The following is a 17,492-nucleotide window of genomic DNA, read 5'->3' as shown; positions in this document are numbered from 1 at the left end:
CTTTCCAAGGCGCAGTCAGCTTGCTGTGCTTCAACCAACCGTGGCCCCACACCTTAGAATCAAATAGAAGACAGAGTTCTAACACCTGTGATGGATCTGTTGCACTTGTATTGTTCATGGTATCTTCGATGCAACCTTTATTATCTTTGTGGTGCACAGAGGGAAAGTAAGCACAGAAAGTCATGATGACTTGCCCAAAGCCTCTTCAACCAGAAAGCGGCTATTCAGACCCAAGTCTCACGGCTGCAAAGCTCATAATGAACTAAGTCACAACTGCAGTTACAGCAGGTCACAGCTTTGTCTCCCGACATTTAGTTGAAAGGAGATTGGTCAATTTCGGGACTTAAGAGGATAGTTCCCCCATAAACCACTTGCCACATGAGCAAAGTTCAAACCCCAGAACCGTATTAGTAAGCCAGGCAAGGTTTGACACTTCTACACCTGACACAGGGACCATGGAGGGCTCCACTGGCCAGCCAGCCCAGCAGCAAGTTTGAGGCCAGTGAAAGAACTTGTCTCAAAAAAAGGGGTACAACCACTGTTCTAGTTTGTATTCTCTTGCTATGATAAACACTATGACCAAAAGCAGACTGGGGAGGAAAGGGTTTGTTGTAGCAGGTCACAGTCCCTCATCACCGGAAGCCAAGATAGGAACTCAAGGCAAGAGGTTAAAGCAAAACCAGGGAGGAAAGCTACTTCCTGTCTGGCTGCCTGCTTCAGCTCATCTACTTCCTGTGTAACCCAGGAGCACTTGCCCAGGGTGGCACTACCCAGTGGGCTAGGCCCTCCTCCATCAATTTGCAGTCAAGACAATATTCCACGGATAAGCCTACAGGCCAATCTGATAGAGACAGCTTTTTAGTTGAGGCTCCCTCATCCCACGGATGTCAAGTATCCTCATCCTAAGGATGGCCATCACAACATCCAGAGAGCACTGCCAGAGGCTGTCCTTTGGCTCCCATATGTGCACACACATACCTGTGAAAATACACACACAGGGACAAAACCAAAAAAGATCAGCCTGTCTCAATGATTACATGATGCTCTGTCACCGTAGCCTTGCTTATAACATCTGGAAGCCGTTTGTTCTCCCTGGTCTTTATGCCCTTGTCCAGAATTTTCTTTCCAAGAACATACAGATCAGAGCTGGATGTGGTGGTGACACTTGCCTGTAATCCCAGTAATGGAGAGTGTGTGGCACATCCACTATTTTAAACCAGCATCACCTCCTACCCCACCCCCTGTGAATCCTTCCCCAACTACGCAGTCCATTTATTTGGGGGTTTACTCCGATGTGGTAACATTACCATGAAAAACATAAGGGAGCACCTATCAATCTTAATCCTTTATGTGGCAGGGATCTGGAGTCCAAAGATCCAGGTTCAGTTCCCAGCACCCACATGATGGCTTACAACCATCCCTTTTAACTCCAGTCCAAGGGATCTGACACACTTTCCTGACCTCTGCCAGTAAGTACATGACATACATATATATGTGCAGACAAAATACTCATACACACAAAATTAGTAAATCTAAAAAACTACGATCCCCATGGATTTAGAGATCGTACACTTACACAAGTCTAGAACTGAGACAACTGCACTCATGTGCTTCCTTCAATGGGCATCTCATGTGTGTACCCTGTGTATACCCAGCTGAAAAGTCCACTCATGAGAAGGCTCCTCTGGAATGTCCCACTTACAAGCTAACTGGTGTGCAGCCTATAACAGGCACTTGTAAAAATACAATATGCTTCTATTCTGGGCTGTAAAAAAGAGACTGTGAAAGATAATCAAAGATGAACTAAAAACATTGAAAGTACATATTTATATCTTACCCCAGATAAGATTGACTCAATACAAGTCTCCTCAACAAAACATGTTAACCAAACTTTCTTTAGGAATCCCCATCTGGTGCAACAGGTACAGAAACAGAAAGAATGAGGGGTTGGGTTTGGGGGAGTTTCCTGGTTGAGCTACAAAAGATGAAGTGCTTGACTTCAGCATCAATGAAGATCAGATACCACCTTGTGGTCAGAAGTAGAAATTCGGGATTGAGTTGGGAAGCAAATATAAAATTGCATTCCCTAAGCTACATGTACTAACTAGCCCAGTGAGAATAGTGTATAACCACATTAAAGCCTCAAATATGGGCCACACTATTTGTCTGCCATGGGGTGGGGTGGGTGTGGGGGAGATGCCCTCCTCCCTTACTACCTGCAGCAGTCTGGAGAGCTAGGCCCCGGATCATAAGAGTGGGAGAGTTGGCCCTGTGCCTCACCAGCTGCAGCACATAGGAGAGCAGGTCCTGCACCCCACCTGGGTAGCACAGTGGAGCTCCCCCTGGTGGTGGAGGTGAGGGTGAGCAGCCTGAAGGCATGAGAGACGAAGAGCAGTTCCTGCCCCTTGCTGGCTGCAGCATTGGCTAAGCTAGCTGGGGCCGTGCTGGAGAGCTTTGGCATGGGTGCGGGAGAGTTAGTGGTCTGACCAAGTCAGCTACCGTCCTGGCCCAGATCCAGGGCTTTGCTCCCAACATCTACTCTATCTATGAACCGCTGGAGCGAATGAAAGGGCCTGTCCCGCAGATCCAAAGCTGTAGGATCTCCATGACACAGGGCAACAACAGGATAGCTGAAAGGAGTTCCTATATCAGTACGGGGATCCATCCAGTAGTGATGGGGTAGCAGAAGCCAGAGGCCTCAAACCAGACCAACAAACTCACTGCAATGAAAATTTGCAAGTAAAGAAGTATGGACAAAGGGGTGTACTGTGGGACACACTGTGACTCACTATAACTTCCACCACGAGATTTTTATGTTTTTTAATTTTGGGGTTATTTTGTTTTTTGTTTTTTATTTTCTTTGGGGGGTAGGTTGTAAGGGCAGAGGACATATACAAAAGCATGGATGAGTGGGATTGGGGTGCATGATGTGAAACTCACAAAGAGTCAATGAAAAGTTAAAAGGAAAAAAAACCTCAAATTTTGTCTCTGCTCTGCTCTGTACCCACTAACAGCCACAATTCCCAGTGCACACATTTCCAAGTCCCCTAAACTCCCTGCTCTTATCTGCGGGATGAACCATCTCTTCCACTGACAGCTGTGTGGGATCACTCACGACAAACACACAGGGGGATGCTCATCTGTGAAAAAGATGACACTACAGACGTTTCCATGAAAATTAGGACCGATACGATTTCAGTGAATAACATCCCAGAAGTAAAGGAATAGCTATCATCCAACAAGCTCTCTGTATGAAATAATGAGGCTGGAATAACTCAGGACATTTTAATGGAAAAAATTCAAATTTAGAATGTTATACAAATTCAGCAGGATGTGCTGGTGAATCCTTTGCGTTCTAAATCGTCATATTAGTAGATTTCATTTTCATGAGCAATTCTGGTCAAATGAGCGCTTCTGGTCAATTAAGAAAAACTTTTAAAAAATAAGTATATGGGGCTGGAGACATGGCTCAGTTGCTAAGAGCATTTGTTCTTGCCCCTCCTCCATTCCTTTTCTGTTCTTGTGGCCTCCCTGCCCCACCCAGAACATATGGGACATGAATATGAAGTAATATTGAAATGATCATTCCCACAGTCACATGTATTTCTCTCAACTCAAAAGCTTTTCAACTCAGGTGGTGATTCACACTAGAAATCCCAGTACTCAGGAATCAAAAGCAGGGGGATCATGAGTTGGGGGCCAGCCTGGGCTACCTAAATAAAAGGCATGTTTGGGACATGATTTCAACCCAGATTATACACTGGTGCAATCAAGAAAAGGGAAGGGTCACTGCAATACTTCAACAACCGGTCACGGTCAAAGCATAGCATATGTATGCTTGACTGTTAGCCCAGGCTAAAAGCATCCTTCCCAAGGGAATATCATTCTCTTCAGCAAGGTGGTGAGTATTCTTTTGAGAGGGAAGGCAAGTTCAAACAAATCTCAGAGATCTCTAGTGGCTCTGGGACATTTCAATGTGAGGCTAGGGACAAGAGTGTGACTACTATGGCCCATCCAAGGAAACTGTCTCCAGGAACAGAATTTCAGCACGGAGATACCAGAACCTCTCCAAGTAGCTGTGCCTATGCTATACCTGGGTCTCAGCCCCTCTGCTGCCACCTGCTGGTCCTTTCAGTAAGGTCCTCCTTCCTTTCAGTGGCGTTTCTCACCTAGCCCCATAGCCCCACCTCCCAAAGCTCCAGCTTGTGAACTTTGTTCAGCAACTCAAGTCTTCTTTGCTTGCCTCTTAGGCATCGTTCTAGGAAATCCATTGTGTCACCAAACTGCTGACGATGCTCACCAACCCTCTCTCCCTGTGACTTCTATGCCATGGTTTCTCCAATGACAGCATCACCCCATAACTTGGTACTTCAGGGTCAAACTTCTTGCAAAGGCAGTGTTATGGGTTGAATGTGAAAAGGCTCCAACAAATGAGTGCTTAAACACTTGCTCTTCAGCTGGTGACACTCTTGGGGGGTCGTTGAATCTTTGAGAGGTGGAGCCTACCTGAAAGAAGGGGATAGGGATGGCACCAATGGTTCTGCCTGCTCTGTTTCTTGCTCTTTTCTTATCTCTCTGCTCCCTCTGATTCTCCCTCCTTCTCAGAAGTGAGCAAGCCTCTCACACACCCCTGCCTTCCCTGACTCAATTGGTCACATTTCCCTATACCATAAGTCACAGTCTTCCCTTCATTAGGGGTTGGTTGTTTTAGCCAGGTTTTTTTTTTTTTTATCACAGTGAAAAGGGGAGAAGAGGAGGGGGAGGAGGGAGAGGAAGAAAAAGATGGAGTGGGAGGAGCCTGAGGATGGGAGGAGAAGCAGGGGGAAGAAACAACCTAGAGGATAGAAAGATGGTCCTGTGGGTAAGCATGCATGCTGTCCTTGCAGGGGACCTCAGTTTGGTTTCCGGTAGCCACATTGGATGGCTCACAACTGCCTGTAACTCTAGTTTCAGGGGAATCCAATGTTCTCTTCTAGACTCCACGGGTACCTGCCCACCCCCTCAACACATACACAAAATTGTGTTAGAATTAAAAACTGAAGGCTTAATGTTTATACAACTTATTATAGACAAAACTCCTACAGAACAATGTAGCCATGTCCCAGGCTTTCCGATACCAACCCATCCTCACTCTAAGGCTTCTGCATTCAGCCTTAGACCAGATATGGCACTTGGTAATAACCCTCCTCCATTCCTCTCCGTCTCCCACCCACCCGCATAGCTAAGTCTGATGGGCAGCATGGGGAGGATGACATTCTCCTCTGAAGCACCCATGCCACCTCCTCTGAGGCACCCATGCCACCTCCTCTGAGGCACCCATGCCACCTCCTCTGAGGCACCCATGCCACCTCCTCTGAGGCACCCATGCCACCTCCCCTGAAGCACCCATGCCATCTCCTCTGAGGCATCCTCCTCTGAGGCACCCATGCCACCAACGGCTCTCCTTAGGCGTCAGCATTGAGTTCTTAGGAGAGCAGCTACCCACTAAAGGTCACGACAGGAGACCTTGGCTGAGGAGAAAAGAAAACCCTTCCTTTTAGAGACCAGAGCAACTTCAGCCCCTACGGGCTGGGGAGAACCAGTGAATCCGACCAACAGTGTATAAAGAGGTCCCATGCTTCCTGTAACCTCCATAGCACCAAGCACTGCCATCTTAGGGAAGGGGACTGAAGTGTGTCGATGAGGTGCTAGGGGCTGAGCCAGAATCTCCTATACATGCTAGGCAAGCACTCAGACACTCAGCTCAACCCTAGTCCACTTTAAACTTTCAAAAGATTTTTAAAATTGTTTTCAGTTGGGTATATGTGTGGAGGGCTACGTGCACGAGAGTGCAGATACCCATGGAAGCCATCAGATTCCCTAAACGGAGTTCCAGATGGATGTAAGCCACCTATGGTGTAAGGGACTGAAGCCAGGTCCTTGGTAAGAATAGTAGGTGCTTTAAATCATCGAGCCAGGTCTCCCATCTACACAGCCTGCCCCACTAAGCTAATCTCACTCTTTAGTCCATGCTGATCTTGAATTTGTCACCTCCTGCCTCCCAGGTAGCAACAACATTACAGGCCTGCAACAACATGGCTGGCTGTCTTTGTATTCTACTAAACTGCATGGCCTATGAGGGTTGGGCATCTCACACTTCTACCCCACAGCTCCGGCATGACTTCTGCTCACCACAGTTACCATGTGTTTGCCGGCTGAGGCAGGCGGGCAGACTGGGTTGAGTGAGTAGACACTGAACCCACCCCACAGCCCACACCAAAATGCAGCAGCTACCAGCCACAAGGGACATAGAGTAGCTCAGAGTTGGCTGTGGGTAAGAGGAGACAAATCAGATAGCTGCTCCCAGGCACTGTCTGCCCAGCACCTTTGCCCACCTGGCACCTGTGTCCATGGCTGGATCCCAGACTTAGCCTCCATTCTAACTTTGTACCTTTTGGTAGAGACTCGGCAGTCATACTGAGCAGATCTTTGACCTTGGTTCTGGGAATAAAGTCCAGAGTTCTCAAAGCAAACATTTTCCTTTCAGGCTTCCTCGCCTGTACCTCTTGGGAAAGTTCTACTCTCTGGCTTTGGCTGTGATATTTTGGGAATGTGAACTCTGGTCAACTGAGGCTTTCTCTGTAAGAGGTTCCTGACTGACTCTCCACAGAGGTATGTGCAAAGAGTGGGGATGGGGGTGAGGGAGCCATCCTCCAGGTGTCAAGCAGGAGGCCTCTAGGCAGTGTGATGTACATAAGCGCCCTCTGCTGGCAAGATGATCTGCTTCCAGCTCAGCTAGTTCCCAGCCTCTGTATCCACTCTCCTGCCCCTTCTGCATCCCAACAAAGACCCCACAACGCTTTGAGGATCAATGCTTTATTTTCTCCAGCTCCAGTGTTACAACTGTAGCAGCACAACAGACACTCAGGCATGTGAACACACTGCTGCTCCCCAGACACAAAGGCCACAAAGGCAAAAACAATCTTGACCACAGGCATTTTTAAGACATCCAGAAAGCAAAATTGGGCCACTCTTATCCCACACACTGTGCGACCGGCAGCGGCGCATTTGTTGTTCACAGACACAATTATCCATAAATAAAGTTAAATAAAACCTTAATGGCATAGCAGTATGTTGGGGATACAGCCTTGGGGTGACATTGGAAGGCAATAGTTATAAGACATGAGGAGGGGGGCAGAGGAGGGGAACAAGCACACATAAAAGTAGCTATATTTAATCCAATTCTTTAAAAAGTCATGAATTAAGAGCATCCCATTTTTAAAAGATCAATATTTGTCTATAATAAATTAACACACATCTATTAAATGGTTGACTGTCACATGACCTGAACATACATACACACACACACCACGCACACATACAACTAAAGTATTATCATTGTACCCAGGTGGGTTGGTACATCCTTGGATGTCACTCCAAAGATGCCAATGACCAAGATAGGTTATAACTCTCCTAATCTGGTCACTGGAAGGGGAAACATTTTCCTATCTAGAACTTTGCAATATCAAAAATTACAATCAACACACAGGCTATCATGTGTGGGGGGATCAAGAAAAATTTCAACTTTGGAGCTAAGCAGAGGGGACTGACTCCCACAGAATTTTTGTTGAATGCTTCCCAACTTTTAACAACTTTTTCACAGAGTCATCACTGGCTCAACCTTAGGCTGACTGGATGGGCAGGCAGGTTAAAAAGCTGTCTTCCTGCAGACCCACCAATCATGGGGAGGGGATAGCCAGGACAGGACCCACAGAGTCCTGAAGTCTTGGTCCTACCTTACAAGTCCCTGACCGAAGGGGCTACCCCAGTATTAGATAATTGTAAAAAAAAACTCCAAGGGAAAATATTGTCTTTGAAGCAGGATTAGTCACCAATGTATCAAAGGGTGGTGTAGGAATAGTTTAGGGTTTGATTTAAATTTGACTTTGGACTCTACAATTTGACAGCCAGCCCAGGACATCAGTAAGACAGAAACTTGCAACCAGCCAGGAAGCCCTCATGGAGCACATGGAAGTACTTGAGGGAGGAGGAAGAAGAAGAAGGAAAAGGAGAGGGAGGGGGAGGGGGAGGGGGAGGGGGAGGAGGTCAGTTGACCCGTGTGTAACTTTGCTGGACAAAACCAAAAGTCTGTAACCACTGAGTGAGTGGTACATAGGCACAAGATGAAAATTCTCCAAGCACAAGCTGAATTTCTTCCCAGGCAGCATGACCATCCATGGGAACTCAAGCTCTAAGCCTCTTCAGGGAGGGAACATGCTAGTCATGGCTTCCAAAGGAAACCAGGGCCACGGAAATGAAAACACAAGTGTCTTCCCTGCTTACTCAGAGACAGCTGGAAGAGGGAGACAGGACAACACAAACACAGGCTTGTGTTTTCTCTGAGATGGTCTGGCTCCATTTCAGAAGATAAAGCAGAGAGGATGTAGGTTCTTAAGTGACACAAGATGAGACAAGGCTGCTGGGCAGCTCTGGAGGGGCAGAGGGTCACGGGCAGGCATCAGTCCCGGCTGGAGGGCTGGCCTCAGGGTAGTGAGAGGCTATGATGTTAAAGTCATGCAACTGGACAGACGAGTGACAGAAACACCCAAAAACCCTAGACTGCAGGGGAAATGGGTCGACAGGGGAGGGATATAAAGATTTATAGACCAGGTTAGCAGAAGTGCCCAAGAAGGAGGCTGCTTACAGAAATTAGTCCTAAGACAAAGGCAGGAATTGTCTCACCGAGTCACTAGGCAGATGGTGGCATTTCTAGTGCTAAGAGCTGACCAGGGAGGCGCACATTCACATCACTCACACGGAAGGCTATGGCCAGTCATTCTTATTGTACTGGGACAGCCAGGCTGCTGAGGACTGTATGGGGGGTGTCCACAGAGGGAGGAAAATGCTCCAGGACCCTATTTTTGGTCCTGGAAGTCTTAGAAAAGACAGAAAGGCACGCGGGGGGGGGGGGAGGGAGGGTGACTGTATTTTTTAAAAACAGCTCCAAGTGATAGACTATTTTGATTTGTTTTCAACGTACCTTTTTTCCCCATGAAAAGAGAAATTCAAAATATAAACTTTGTATTTATTATTTTACATTCAAGTTAAACTCCCATGGGAGGGGCGCTACACACAATTTCAGGCCACATAAAGCCACTTATTACTTTGGTGCCTTTTTTCCTTGTGTTTTTTGTTGTTTGTTTTACTTCTCATGATGGAAGAATTCAACTCTCTTATTTAAAAAACAAAAAACAAAAAAAACAAAAAAGTCCATCATTCCCAGCTCTAGTATTATTTATGGACACACACAAGCACACACAATTTCAAAAATCTCTATGTAAAAAAATAAAGGATAAACATTATCCACCTATTTCAGACTGGGTAATGGTACTTTTATGTACATAAACTTTTTCTTTACTGTGTCACTGTTTGCCTCTTCGGTGTGATCTAAAGATCTAGGGAGAAGACCACAGTGAGGCAGAAAAGCTACATTACTCTCAAGGAAGAAGGAGAAAAAAACAACTTCTCCCTTTCCCCAAGTTTCTCCCGCCTACCACCACCTCAGATGTCCCCACAGACAGCGTGCTGGTCAGTGGAGGCCGGTCCTCCCTTTCTAAGGCACCAGGGAACCAAGGGCCCGGCGCAAGCACCCTTCAGGACCAGACCTGGGTGCAAGAACAAGAGGATGAAGCTGGAACAAAAGATGCCGGAACCACTTCCCACTGCCCCGTTCCTTTAGTACAGAGTTCGATTCTCCAGCTGCCGCTTCGTAAGAAAATACTTGAAGAACTCATAAACAGACCAGGAGATGGCGGTGGAAGGCATCTGGTAGATGACTCGAGCCTGGATGCCTTTGAAGTACCCAGCAAGGCCGTTGAGCTGGTACACCGTCCGGAAGGCATTGGCCATGCCTGACAGCCGGCCGCTGACATTGGCCAGGGAGAGTGCCATGTTCTCCTGCGTGTTGAGGAGGGTCTTGCAGACATCCAGCGGGGTGGTGGCAGCTGCAGCCAGTGCACCGGCCAAGCCTCCTGAGATGATGTGAGACTGTGGGTTGTAGTCCCGGCGAGGATTGACTTGCTCCTGCAGAAACTCATAGGTGATGAAGTGGATAGACTGGAAGGGTATGTTCATGGTCAGCTGTGTGGTGTAACTCCTGTAGAAGGCCCCCAACCCCTCGGTCCGCCACACTGTCCGGATACAACTGAGGGCTGACTGATGCTGTGAGTTGTACATCTGTAAGCGTTGTTTCACCACTGTGTCGGGTGGGGGATGAGCAACCAGCAGACAGGTGGATGGTTTGGCCCCATCCCAGATGGGAGTGAAATGGGAAGCCAACCAATAAAGAGAAACAAGCATGTTAGAATACACACCAGAGAAAGGTACTAAGACAGCACACATATAGCCCTAGCTAAGAGGCCATGGAGGGCCAGCTCCAAGTAGCCCATCTCAACTTTGTGACTTTGCGCCAGGAAAGTAGGTACTTCTAAATAATTTCCTGTTTGAAGCTTGAATGAGAGATGATCAGGCAGTCACTTCAGGCTCGATTAGCTGGCCTGATCACCAAGCCTAGCCTTCCATATACTCCCTGAAAATAGTTCCCTCTCCCTGACCTGTCCTTGTCCCTGAGCTAAGCACGGTGGCACATAACATTAATTCCAGCCCGTAGGACGAACAAACAGGTAGATCTCTATAAGCTCAAGGCCAGCCTGGTCTATACAGGGAGTTCCAGGCCCACCAAGACTACATAGTGAGATCCTGTGTCAAAACAAAACAAAACACTGACCTGTAAGAGTATCCCTGATTTCTCAGTCATCTATCTATCTTCTCTGATTTTAATCTCTATCACAGTACTCCTGGGATCTTGGCTTTAAGACAGAATGAACCAATGGTTCATAGGACCAGAGAAAATAAAATATGTTCCCTAGAGTTTCAATGGTACCTACACACCGCCAAGACGATCGATCTTTAAATAGGGACCTAATTGAGTCAAGAGTCATTTCCCAAGGGGGAAAGGAGGATGAGCCTCATGTAAGTCTTACAAAAAATACAAACTCAAGAGGGTGGGGGCCAGAGAGACGGGCTCGATGTTAAGAGCACTGGCTGCTCTTCCAGAGGACCTGGATTTGATTCCCAGCACCCATAAAGAGACTCACAACTGCCTGTAACTCCAGTTCCAGGAGATCTCGGGTACCCTCTTCTGGCTTCTGTGGGTACCAGGTACACATAAATGCACGCAAACAAAACACCCATCCACATAAAAAAAAAATTAAAAATATAAACACCAGGTATGGTAGCATTTACTTATAATTTTAGAAATCTAGAGGCCGAGTCAGGTGATAGAGATTTCAAGACTAGCCTGGGTTACAAAATACCGCCTTGTTTGTTTGTTTGATTTTAGAAAAAAAAATTGTTTAAATAAACAAACTCTTTGCTTAGTTAACATTGACCAAGTGACTATCATTGTCAGGTCCCTGTATGAATAGATTTTTTAAAAAAGATAGAATCCTGAGATCTATACAGCTAGTCAGTCCCTCTATAGCATAACACTGTGTCTACAGATTTAACTAACTGTAAATGAAAATAACCAGAAAGAAAATAGTCTGTACCAAACATAAGCAGATCTTCTCCTTAGTGTTATTCCCTAAGGGAGGTCACACAGCATCTACTTACACTGTGCTGAACCCTAGGCGTAAGCCAGGGATGATCTAAGCATGCATAAGGGTGCCAAGTGAACCCATATATATACTGCCTTATACTGCCTTACTTTATAAGAGGACTTCCAAAATTCAAAAGAAGTAAGGTAGCCCCCCTTCAAAATGGCCATGTTAGTTTTAGAAGTGCAGAGGGTTAATAATTCTATATATTCACTGTTTCTGGAAATTTGCCACCATCTTACAAATTTAAAAAAAAAAAAAAAAGGCTGGGTGTGTCTATAACCCCAGTACTCAGGAGGCTGAGGCAGTAAGGCTCAGAGTTTGGGCTAGCCTGGGCCTCAGAGAGAGTTCCAGGGAATCCTGGATTGCATGGTGAGATTCTATATTAATGGGCTGAGGGATGCAACCCACAACGAATGAGATGGGGACAGTTCCTCTAGATTTGTCTGTGACGGGAGACAATTAACAGGGTCAGATGTGTGGATATATTTATTTGCTGTGCTCACGCCTGAACACACAGGTTGCACTGTAGTGATGAACATGCAAAGCAATCCCCAGGTTTCCTGCCCCAGTGAGGCTGGGGCAGGGCCTAAAGATTAGTTTCTAACTCCTCCCAGGATGCTACAGGTCTGCAGACATCTCTGCTTAGCTGTTTTCATAATGGGATGCTCCTAGAGCCCCAGTGCTCGCTGGCTTTCTGGAGACCCCCAGTAACGTATGAGGAATGCAATCTTCCCACAGGCCCCAATGAAGCCAGCCCTTGCCCACCTTCCGCCCCCAGCACCTCCGGCCTCTCTACCTATCCCCAACGGTCCCTCCCTATAGCCACAGAACATTACCTTCTGCTGGATTCATTACTGCATCGTGGAGTAGGGTGGCCATACTCCCAGCTATCCCTGCAAAACAAACTCCAGAAAATTACCCACTGTCACCTGCTGTTCTGGGAAGTTCCATGAACTTAAGTCAGATAAACACTGGACTTAGCTTTCTAAGGCTCAAAGTTGCCTGGCAGCTCAGCCAAGGTGAGTACATTTTTAAATCCCAAAGTGGTGGCAGAGACTCTGAACAGCAGTAGGGAGGCAGCTATCCAGGGCACTGTTCCATCTAAGCCTCAGAGGCTCCTTTGGTTTGCATATCAACCTGGGGAAGTTGGCGCTCAGGAACCACAACGCAGGCATTGCCTACTGCCTAGATTTGTATTCCCTTGTCCATTCTTAGGACCGGCCCTGTGCGTGAACGACTTCATCTGAAGTCTCCTCCAGCCTGGCTTTGAAAGCCTCAATTCTGCTTCTGGCTTCCCAGGGCCTTCCACAGCAGTGCAGCTGCCTGTTAATTACAACAACCAGTGGAAAGAGGGAGGGATGAGGGACAGGCAACAGGCCACCTCTCAGGAAGATGCCTAGTGTCTCCTACTTACGGCACACATAGACACACAATTATCCCCAGAAAGGTGACACTGACCATGGCATTTACCACAAGGCTGCGGGGATAGCATTGGGCAAACCCTGGTGTAGGGCTAGGTTTTGTCAAGTCTCCTAGTCTCCTTCAAGGAGCCAAACCATTCATTACACAAGGTGGTTTGGATGAAAGAGGGTCTGTTAGCACCATCTCAGAAGCGTGAGGGTTTGGCTCTTGGTGACCAGAGCAATCAATTCAAAAACTGGTCACCAGCTGAAAAGGCAAAGGAGGTCAGCAAAGCAGCCGGGTATGCCTGGGTCTAAGGTGGCTCACAGGAAGGATGCTGTTTTGTTGTGGGTGGAATGAAATCAGGATTACTGCTGATTATAGTCACTTCTCCACTCCTCAGAGTGAATTTTGCCAAAACGAACATTATTCTATGTTGCTTTGCTATCCACAGTCCTCTCCCACCCACTGAAAAGCCCGTTAAAGTCCCACCCGTGCTAGCACTTGGCCCAGCCCATCGGCTCTGCCTTCCGTCAGAGCTGATGCCCCATTCCTATCCACCCGCCCTCCATGGATCAACAACAGGAAACTAGTTCAGCTCTGGCTTGCAGAAAGATGGGACTCAGACACACGGAGGAGGCTGGGGGGGTCAAAGGCCCGAATCTCCTGCAGCTTAAAGTAGGGATGGCCTTCCACAGTGGCTCGGAGTCCTGTGTCAGCATAAAACGTCTTGACCTTTCAAAGCTTAGTTAGATCCTGGCGCTGGAGATACCTGCTGTACCAGTTTTTAAATAGTCTCAAAGAAGCTGTCCTTTTCTGTGTTTTGTTTTGCATCCAGCATTCAAAAGGATTTTTTCTCCTATGACTGATCATTAATTGTTTCGAGTGTTTTTTTAAACAAACAAAAAAAAATGGCCACACAATAATAAATACCAAATACCAAAACACATCTACCACCAGCTTCCCCCAGAGAAAGAGGGATTGAATAATTAAAAAAAAGAAAGAAAGAAACGTGTGCGCGCATTCACGTGACCCTAGAGTTCTCTGTTCCTGAGCAAACTGCCGAGGATGAAGGCTGCTGGGTCCCGGGGAGGAAGCCCCCAGGCAGCAAGCACTGAAGAGAAGCGCTTCCCAGCTCCAGACAAACGCTTTCAAAATACCATTAGCTAGATGGCTGTTTCCTTGGTGGCTGAAAACGTCATTTAAAGTCCTTTTCATGTTTTCATAGCAGGCAAAATACATGGCGTGCGCCGGCCCTGCACCCATCATCATCACGTTCAGGCCCCGAAGCGGCCTCCAGAAGCCTTCAGTGTGCATGATCCTCTTGAGGGCGCCATAGATGCTTGTATACCGGGCTTTGGGATCTGGATTCAAACTCTGCATCCGTGTCTGCAGGAGACAGAAAATACGTATGAATAAGGGAGCTAATACCTATGATAAGGGGGAAGGGGCAACCCAGAGAACAGAAGAAAAAAAGTTGGTGAGGGAAAAAAAAATGGATGGACTCCTCCATTAGTCTCCACAGCTCCGAATTTGCAAAGCCTCACAGCTTGTAGAAAAGATGGGCAAAGCTAAGGAGAGGGAGAAGGGACTATTGAGTGAGATCCCTGCTGAGTCCTGCCATGGGTAACCTGTGTGGCTTTGTGGGGTTGTCAAAGAAAACACCACATTTATTAAGAGCAAGCATTGGAACAATGTCTTCAAAACCCCTCCACAACCTTGCCCCCAAGTCTCTGGAGAAGAGCTGATCCTGGAGTCCCCACTAAAGACACCAAGATTCATGAACATTTAAGTCTCTATAAAATGCTATAGCACCTGTGACCCATGCACATGTCTCCAGATGATATCTGAGGTAACAAGGGTGTTGGGTAAAGGCCTTGGGATGTGGCTCCATTGGCAGAACATTTGCCTATTGTGCACAAAGCCTTAGGTTTGAGCCCCAGGACCACATACATGAACCAGGCACAGTTGGGCATGCCTGCAGTCTCGGCACTCAGGATGCAGACGGAAAGGGAATCAGAAGTTCAAGGCCAGGCTAGGCTATATGAGACCGTCTCTCAACGAACAAAAACAACTAACCAACCAACCAACCATCCAACCAAAAACAAACAAACAAAAAACTGTCACCACCAAAAGAATGCTATAGGAAGTTATTAGAGTGTTCTATTCAGGAGCTAATGGCAAGCTCTAACAGTATGTACTTGTTTAATACAGGTACACATTTTTCTGTATTTATTTTATTTTATGTGCATTGGTGTGACTGTCAGATCCCCAGGAACTAGAGTTACAGATGGTTGTGAGTTGCCTGCCATGTAGGTGCTAGGAATTGAACCCAGGTCTTCCGGAAGAGCATCCAGTCCTCTTAACCACTGAGCCATCTCTCCAGCCCCATTTTTCTGTAGTTATCCTGAAGAGCTGGCTGCAGCTGCTGATCTGGAGAAAGCCAAGTGAATTATCAGCATCCTCCTGGTTTACTCTGGTTTCTAAGTTGTGTGCACCCTTCTACACCTGAACCTCTGTGCCCTGACAGTTATTCCTCAGGTCCTAACAGGAAAATCTCTGCCAGATCCACTGGGCCCCACCCATATCTTCACCTTTATAAACATCTTTTACAGTATGTTTCTATAAAGTAACACTCAATACATCGAGGAAGCCATGCTCTACTGCTTCCTATGCATAGAATCGTCTGCATGTATGGGAGGAGCTAAGGTTGGAGGAGTAAGGAGAGAAAGGGGAGGAGTAAGGAGGGAAAGGAAAAGGAAGAGGAGGAGCTAGGAGAGAGAGGAGATGAGAGGGGGAACCTGGAGGCGGTGTTCACGTGTCTCCTCGCAGTCAAAGGTAGTTGGTATATCTAGGTTGGGTATTGGGTTACACCTCTGATTGAGTGGATCTAAGCATTAGAGTCTCACGAGCCCACGTGGTTGGCGGGATGGTCTGGGCAATGCCCAGTCTTGCGGAGACAGCGTGGAAGATTGGCAGAGCCATCTCCCACGCTGGCATCTTCGGGTGGCAGGGCTGGTGATTCTGGCTGGCTGTTTCTAGCCGTGGCGCACATGTGGCCTCACGGAACATGGCGACTGAGCTAGGCAGAGCCGCTGCAGCTTAGACGGTTGGGGTTGGCTTGACTAGAGGCAGTTTTTAAATAATTATCTCAACATGCGTGGGAAGAGACCGGGGCTCAGCTGGCTCTGTTGCCCGCCAACACTGCCCAGCTATGAAAAGCAGTTAAGAAGATTGGAGAGTTAATTTCATACTTCAACAGCTAGGCTGAGGTACCCAAATACCTGATCAAACATCAGTGTACTCTAGATGACTCTCTAATATTTATTTTTGTTTTGTTTAGATAAGGTTAACATTTAAAGTCAGTTACTCCTGACTAAAGCAGGTCACCTGTGTGGTATTGGTAGCTGTCCAGCCTGCTGGCCTGCCATGAAGGCTAGGAATGCATAGCCCCTGCAGTGGGGTGTGTGTGTGTGTGTGTGTGTGTGTGTGTGTGTGTGTGTGTGTGTGAGAGAGAGAGAGAGAGAGAGAGAGAGAGAGAGAGAGAGAGAGAGAGAGAGAGAGAGGAGTGTGTGTGTGTGTGTTCTGGATACACACCCTTCTTGGCCTTTTCCCCCCGCAAAGTTTTATCACATCAGTAGGAGATACTTGAAACACCTGCCAAATGGTGGACTTATGTTCCTTCCTCTTCCCCCACCCCTGCCACACCATCTTTCCCTCCTCCACATCACCTCCCCCAGCCTCTTCAACCTTTGGAGGCAGTAGCTTTTAATTCACAAACAAAATCATGTATAACACCTAACATACATTGGAAATGAGACAAAGGGCCCTGGGTTCCACTGTGTATTTCCCTTCTACTCCCTAAAACAGAGCACCACCTCCCACCCCCATCCCCACTCCCCATCCCTCACCCCGGTGAACACTGTGAAAACCAGTAGCCTCAACTAGAAGCTACTAGATTTCAGAACGTTCTGGCCACTAAAACTGCAGAGAACATGGACATAGTCTCGACAACCAAGACACAACCAACAACAGAAATATCAGTTACCAATGTCCTCTGCCACCATAATCAGTTCCTCAGAAATAAAGTGCATTTTTAATGCTTAATAGGAAAAGAAAGAAAGAAAGAAAGAAAGAAAGAAAGAGAGGGAGGGAGGGAGGGAGGGAGGGGTGGGGAAGGGAGGGAAGGAAGGAAGGAAGGAAGGAAGGAAGGAAGGAAGGAAGGGAGTGGGGGGAAAGAAGGAAGAAAAGGAAAGGAAAGGCAGGCCTAATGGTACAGGTCTGTAATTCCAGATCCTCCAGGGCTAAGAAATGAAGAACCAAAGCTCAAGGCCATCTACCTGGGACTACATAGTGGAGAAGCTGGGCAGCTTAGTGAGACTCTGTCTAGAAATAAAAATGAAGAAGCTGTGACTATAGATCAGTGGGAGAGCACCTGCGCAGCATGTACTA

General features: G+C 47.2%; 1 protein-coding gene across 2 annotated transcripts in view; it reads right to left on the bottom strand.

Annotated features, from left to right (window-relative positions):
• Window positions 1-6,839: 6,839 nt before the first annotated feature.
• Window positions 6,840-17,492, bottom strand: part of Slc25a37 (solute carrier family 25 member 37) — a 43,056-nt gene continuing 32,403 nt past the window's right edge. The window contains exons 2-4 of one of the 2 annotated variants that reach the window (XM_034497985.1): window positions 14,201-14,429; window positions 12,476-12,532; window positions 6,840-10,235 (exon numbers count right to left, since the gene is read on the bottom strand). In XM_034497985.1, coding sequence (XP_034353876.1) covers window positions 9,715-10,235; window positions 12,476-12,532; window positions 14,201-14,429 — 807 coding nt within the window. In that variant the 3' untranslated portion in view covers window positions 6,840-9,714. Of the gene's footprint in view, window positions 10,236-12,475; window positions 12,533-13,812; window positions 14,430-17,492 lie in introns of those variants that run through there. The other variant, XM_076930795.1, reaches the window with a different exon arrangement.

Source organism: Arvicanthis niloticus, chromosome 3 (assembly GCF_011762505.2).
Source record: "Arvicanthis niloticus isolate mArvNil1 chromosome 3, mArvNil1.pat.X, whole genome shotgun sequence".
Taxonomy (NCBI): domain Eukaryota; kingdom Metazoa; phylum Chordata; class Mammalia; order Rodentia; family Muridae; genus Arvicanthis; species Arvicanthis niloticus.
This window is presented reverse-complemented; position numbering and strand designations above follow the sequence as displayed.